The 6,888-nt window shown below is 42.0% G+C and overlaps 1 protein-coding gene across 2 annotated transcripts in view; it reads left to right on the forward strand.

Moving 5' to 3' along the window:
• Nucleotides 1-913, forward strand: part of DACH2 (dachshund family transcription factor 2) — a 240,894-nt gene extending 239,981 nt beyond the window's left edge. For both annotated transcript variants that reach the window (XM_009090572.4, XM_030229066.2), the window contains exon 12: nt 55-913. In XM_009090572.4, coding sequence (XP_009088820.3) covers nt 55-92 — 38 coding nt within the window. In that variant the 3' untranslated portion in view covers nt 93-913. The remainder of the gene's footprint in view (nt 1-54) is intronic.
• Nucleotides 914-6,888: the final 5,975 nt, after the last annotated feature.

A 6,888-nucleotide genomic window follows, 5' to 3' on the forward strand; every position in this document is an offset into this window, starting at 1 on the left:
ATAAAATGCTCAGCTGTGTAATTGACTTTTTTCTGCTTTTTTGTTTCCCTCCAGAAAACAGAACATACATCAAGCCGACCATCATGTACTGAAGGAGCCTCCTATTGCTGAGAAATGTATAATGACCACTATTTGAAGACTATATAGTTCCTGAGAAATGTCCCTTCCAACCTTTGATGCCTTCAGTACTGTGTGAGGAACAGGATTTGTAGCATGAAACTTGAAGGACAATTTCAAGCAATTTACTGTTGCTGCATTGAAAACTGCCGTATTAAGAAATACTGAGACTTTTTACAAGCTTACCATACCAAACCAAGCCTGTCACAACAGATCATTTTTAGGTCCCTGGAGATAGAAAGGAGTTTTAGTATTTTTAAGCACATACATCAATTATTTCCCCTCCCCACCCTGCCCCAAAAAAGAACTTTTTTTTTTTTTTTCCTTAGGAGGTGGCTATTACTGAATAGCAATGGCACAATGATTTTAAGCCACAATGGTCCTCACTGGCTGTACATCATACAAGTCCAGTTTATCACTGAAACTGTTCAACATGGAGCTGTTTCGATTGTGTTTATAAATTAAGCTTTGTTTACTGAAGCAGATACTCGATATATATTACGTTTTAAAAAGAAATGTGTGTACATTTTTTAAAAGAACGATGTAAAAATTGTCCTTTCATTAGATGACCGATTCAAAAGTGTGAGCTAAACCCTAATAGCTGATGTAATATGAGGATTATAATTGATGCTTTTTTTTTTAATGCTCAGTTCAGCTTGGCTTTTGGTCTTTTAAGATGGAAAAATGAATATGCAGTAGAGTGTTAGATAATGGAAACTTTTAAGTATGGTTTCTCTGTTGTACCATATTAAGTTAAAGTACACATTCTTTGTTAAAAATGTTCTTGCTAAAAATACAGTATTAAAAAGTTTTTTGTTTGACTTTGGAAATCTTTTAAGATTTTTTTTGGACTGTGAATTCCCATAGTAACTGTACTAATGCAAACCAGTATTTTGCACTATTAAAAATACTTGAAGAAATGACTTAATAAAGAGGGTGGGTTGGTATTAAACATTTTCCTAATTATTGTATGCTCCAGATTCTCAACTTTGAAAACTGAAAACAGCTGAAAGCTTCCCTTCTCAAAACATGGCACTGAAGGCTGGCTGGGGTCAGGTGGAATTAAGTGATCACCTGTTCCCTCTTTATTTGAATTCCTGGGTCAAAGGCACAGTGCTTATTTCCTTGCAAACTCCTGTTTATGTACACATGTTTACACACAGATGCCCTGAATATAAATCACTGTCACTTAAAAACAAAAAAGACCTTTAAATAGATCTACAGGGAATATACTCCCTGTGATTATGTTTACTTCTGCCTACATCTAAATGTAGAGTCTTCACAATTTCTTTCATTTTTAACACTGCTTTTTTTTCTCATTAGCAGACTTTTGTAAACAGACTTTGCAGAATAGAATCACCTGATTTTTTTTTGTTCCTAAATGAAATCTTTATCTTAAGCAGTGTCAGTGTAACAAGTGCTGCCCTCTGTTCTACAGGTGATCAAGTGACTTACCAGAATATTCTTCCAATGTACAAACTGTGTTTTTTTCAATATTATTTTTATAACAGCTGTTCTCGTAACTGCATTAATCATGCTGCCATTGATCAAACCATCAAAAGTTGAATGATACAAAGAAACAGGAGCATTAGGAATTGTGAGTCCTCCTGATCCTTAATAAATGCTCTTGTGTGAATAAGATACCGCAACACCAAAACTTAGATTGTACCTTTAGGTATTAGATTAATTTTAGTTTCAGTTCCAGTGGGATTTTCTGAAGTGAGGGCTGGACTTTATTCTAAATCTTATTTTTAAAAAGGAGCTGAAGCAGCCCTTGGGGTGCTGCAGCATTTCTGGCTGGCCCAGTGCTGGCAGTGCTCCTGTGAAGTGCAGATTTTGAAGAGAGATCTTTGCTCAGTTATCCAGTATCGTGTAGTTTAGAAAGACTTCATGGAACTAAGTAGCTCAGTCTTTAAAATACCAACACTTTTGCACTTTCCTTTCATCTCCATAAAGGCTTTTTGAGCATTTTCCCCTCAGTGGCTGATGTACACATTCCTTAAGACATCACTGAGCCTGGCTTGATTCCTGATCTGCCCATCCCAGATTGGTTTTAAATATCAAAATTCTGACAAATGAAGTTTAGGGATGAGAAACTGGAGAGACTGACTCTGTTTTCAGTCCTCACTAGGTGGCTCCTGGCAAGTATTGACAAAAAAGTGGCTCAGGGGTTTGGGTGTCAGCAGTGAGCAATGATATATAAAAATGAGCAAACCTTGTGTGGAAGAAAGATGTTAAAGGCCTTTAAAGGCTCAGCCTTCCCCACCACACTCCTCCTCACTGCAACAGCCCCAGCTGGCTCCCAGAGAGGGACAGCACCTCTGGGGTTGGGGTTTGAGGGTGGTTTTTGTCTGGGTGTGGGGCAGAGGGACACAGCAGCCCCTCCTGCTGCAGTGGGGAGCTCAGCTGGGCGTGTTTGGGGGGCAGCACCCCCAGCCCCTCTGCCAGCTCTGGCTCCCCCAGAGCCTCCCAGGAGTGTGGAGTGGCCATGGAGCCATCCATGATCTTGGCTGAGTGCAGGCAAGGGGGTGGGTTCTGAGTGCTGTGGGATGCAGACCATAATAACCCCAGAGGATCAATAGTGCCCAGTCTCCCTTTGAACCTGGATCCACAGCAGTCCACAGTGAGAACAGGGCTGGGCACTAAAACCTGGCTGCTGCTGGAAGTAAGTGCTGCCTACAAGGAAGTGGCCTGTAAATACATTTATTTACAGACTATTTTTAGTACCATGACAAAATGTGGGCTAACCTGAATTGTTACAAATTTCCTTTCTGGCCTCAGCTGATCTCCAGAACCCCTCCTGTGCCTGTGCATGCTCTGAGCCCGAAATACACACGGGACAATTCCAGCCTGGCTTGGATCTGGAACCTTTGGCAGCAGCAGCACTGATGGAGGCACTTGCACCTTGCCCTGCTGCTCCCTGCTGTGGTCCTGCAGCATCCACTGGCCCTGCTGCCCTTGCTGGGGTGGGCAAGGAATTTACAGAGGGGCTTTCCTGAGCCAGGCCATGTGCTGGCATCATTCCTAATACATCCTGCTCATGTTTCAGCACACGTAAAATCACTGTTCATAAACAATCTGACTTTAGTTCTGTCTGCAAATAAGGCCATCTTTGATGATTTGAAGCTGAGATGGAAGGGCAGTAAAAAAAAGTATTTTTATAATGATGTATTATGGGTGGATAATGATTTGCTGCTGCTTTGTTATTGTACATCAAAGGAATCAATTGAAATGAGCCAGTTCAGTGTCAGCAGAGCACAAATGCTGCAGCTTTTGTGGGTGCTGCACCCAGCCTTGCCTTTGGACCTGGACCTGTCTGGGTCTTCTGTTGGAACAGAGCATCCTTTGCATGAACATTTGGGTGTGAGCATCTAAGGCAGGGGGAAAAGTTCTCTTTGGAGCTCATTTTTTAAAATAAAACCTCCCATTTTTCTGAGTTTCAGTTACAAGTGCAGTAAAATTTTACTACATCTTCATTATGTGGTTCTGTTGACATAATCCAAAACTGTGAAAGCAAATACAGCACCATGCATTAAAGTGTTCTTATGATAAGTGATACTTTAAAAACTGGATGCTTTATAATAGTTTAACTATTTTAACATACATTCAGCCTTGCATGTTTGAAAATGCTTTCACAGCTCTTTCAGAAGGGACACTGAAATGTTCATTCACTGAGCAGTAGATCCCTTTTCACCATTATTATTTTTTTGTCTCCAAGAGTGGTTAGTTGTGAGAAAAGGGGAGGCTTTTGCTGTGTGTATACATAAATAAATACATATAAATATGTATATATAGATATACACTTACCTGCTGCTCCTGGTACCAGAGCAAGCATTCTGGAATAAATTCTGGCTGGTCAGAGGGAAGATGGAGATGGAGCAGCCAGAGAAGTGACATGTTCATATTGAACTATACAAAATCCACCCAGCTCTAATTAATCACTGTGTGCTTCCCTCAGCCCCCAGTGGGCCAGACTTACTTTCCACAAGAAAATCCAAAGTAAAAGAGTGGAGACAAACTCAGTTCTTCTGAGTTGTTCCCTGGAATGGTTTCATTGTGGTAAGGTTTGTGTGGCAGCTCTCTCCCAGTGAATGTTGCAGTCCCACACCCCTGCCATCAAGGTTATTGAGAGTTTTAGCTGTACACAGCCTGATTTAAATGCTCCTCATGAGGCATTGAATGTCCCTGCAGCGCGTGGGTGGAGCAGGGCACCTTTGGGACTGTGCTGCAGGAGGGCAGGGAGGTGTTTGTGGTCAGCCAGCCCTGCCTTTGGGCAGCTGGGCACAGCAAGGAGCCTGCAGGCTGCTCCTTTAGGACCTGGGCTTGGCCTGAAGCTTTAACTTGTTACCCAACACCACGTGCCTAAAATGGATTGTCCCCCCTTCCACCAAAGCTGCCAAACAGGAAAAACCACTGGCATCGAGTGAAACAAGATGAATTAGCTAAAAAGAGAGGAAAGAATTAAAAGGAATGAAAAATAATCCTTAATTTGCTCCAGTGCTGGTAGGATTTGGCATTTAGCTTTAATCCTCCGTTTCATTCTGTGTCAGGGACAAATACCTGGTTTGTGTTTCCCCTGACAATTGCTGCCATGAGCTGAAAGTGTTTATTCCCAGAGCTGTGTGCCATCAGTTGATGATGCTGGGACACTTACAAAAGAGAGGTTTTGGCAGGAAAAATTCTTTAACATTTGGAACATTATTATGAAACATAATATTGTTCTTTGTAGATCAGTCCAAAGCTATTCCATGCATTCTCTTCCTTGGTGTCAGTCAGCTGGAGCAGAAGGAGAAACCACATCCCTAAAAGTAAGAAAACAAACCAAAAATGCTGAAATAACAAGGAATAAACTCCCCATTGGACTTTTTCTCGATAGTTCTGTAAAGCTGCTGAAGACAGAAAAGTTACACAGAGATTTTTGGTGTCAGATCAGTGCTTTGCATTTTATGTGATCATTTACACCTGTGCAAAGTAAGTGTTTGGTAGCATTTGACAGCTGATTTAGTAAGGTTTGACACCTATATTACAATGTTGAAATGACTTTACAATGTGCAAAGCAGTGGAAAAAGCTCTGATTCTTTTCATTGCTTTTTCTTTATAGTTGAACATTGAAATTCCATTCCAAAGGAAAAAAATATAATTCCTCACATCCTGACAGTAATTCTTTATTTCTTCCACTATGTTATGTTCTGCTCATACTAACTTGGGGGAAAAAAAGAAAAAAGCATAGAGGGAAAAGAGAAAAGCAATTGTGTTTAATCCACAGCCTGGATTCACAGGTGCTGACTCTTACACCAAACCAAACCCAGCTGGAAGGAGCTCAGGGAAGTGAGAACTCTGCCACTGGGAGGAGAAACCCTGCAGGACTAAGACTCCTGATCTGTGGAAGCTGGTAAGTAAATTGCATGGTTTTTATAGTTATCAGGGTTTTTGAAATTAACAGAAATTTTCACCAAATGAATGTTTTGTTTTCACTTAAATTGGGTTTGGCTTCTTCAAAGCAAACTCCCAAGCCAGAGTATTTCTTTTTTGCTGCTTGAAGAGTGGCAGTATCAGACTGTTCAGGATAGGGGGTTGATCAGTTTGGTGCTTTGGACCCACTGGAAAAGAGGAATCTATGTCAGAATATCAGCTCTGTGCATAAAGAGTCACTGCAGTTCTGAGTGTGCAAATAGAGCTTTTCCCCCTCCAGGACAAGCCCAGTAAGAAGGATCATGGACACAGCAAAAACAGTGTCTAAATTGTACTGTACAATCTGTGAAGGCACAGCTATTTGAAATGCAATTGCCAATGTTGTGTGTGGACAGGATGTGATATCTTAATGAAAATAATAATAATAATAATAATAATAATAATAATAATAATAATAATAATAATAATAATAATAATAATATTGTTTGCTTGTCTGGTACCAGCCTGATTTCCAAAGGCAAAGCCTCTCAGCCTTCACAGATGAAGTGCTGTTCCAGCTAAACTGATGCAGTAGCCAGTGCAGCATGAGTAGGTGAAGTGTGAGTGGAGTTCATGGGCTGGTGAGGAGGCAGGAGCAATTTGCCAAGGCTGGAATCACTGACAGGCTGAATGACCCATGGCCAGGCTGTCCCCTCCCTTCACACTGCACTTTGCAGCACAGCCCAGCAGAACAGAACCTGGGGAAAATGACTCCAGCAGGAGATTGCAGGGTTTTCAAGGTTACCAGTGCTGGGCTGTCATCTCCTAGATCAATTCCAGTGGCCTCTTGCTGGCAGCTATTGATAAGGCAGAGAGCAGCCTCTTGCTCTGCCATCACTCAGAATTAAACTCCCCACGTTCACCAGTGCCTGTCTCTTGGTCTAAAGCAAATGCACAGAAATCAAAGCTCCCCCTGCCCTGCCTGTGTTCCCAGGGCTGCTTTCACCTGCAGTGCCTGGCTCAGGGCAGCCCAGCCAACTGGCACAAGTGGAGAGTCTCAAATGGTAGCCAAAGGACAGCAAAATTATTTATTTTAGACAAGAAAATAAAGCAGGACATTCAGCTTGCCCAGCATGGCAGCTGAGGGGGAGAACAGACAACAACCCAAATGTTTATTGTATGGGTTTTGTACCCAAAGGCTAGCAAGGGGAAATCACCAAAGGATCATTTGCTCAGTCCCAGGGAAGGATTGATTTCCAGGGAGGCAGTGGAGGGCACCCCAGTACCTGAGATTTACTCATTCCCATGTGGTTCCCAGCCAGGAATCTCCACTGCCCTGTGCTCAGGCATTCTGCAAAGGCTGAAGGGTGAGGGAGATAA

The sequence above is a fragment of the Serinus canaria genome, chromosome 4A (genome assembly GCF_022539315.1).
Source record: "Serinus canaria isolate serCan28SL12 chromosome 4A, serCan2020, whole genome shotgun sequence".
In the NCBI taxonomy this organism is placed as follows: domain Eukaryota; kingdom Metazoa; phylum Chordata; class Aves; order Passeriformes; family Fringillidae; genus Serinus; species Serinus canaria.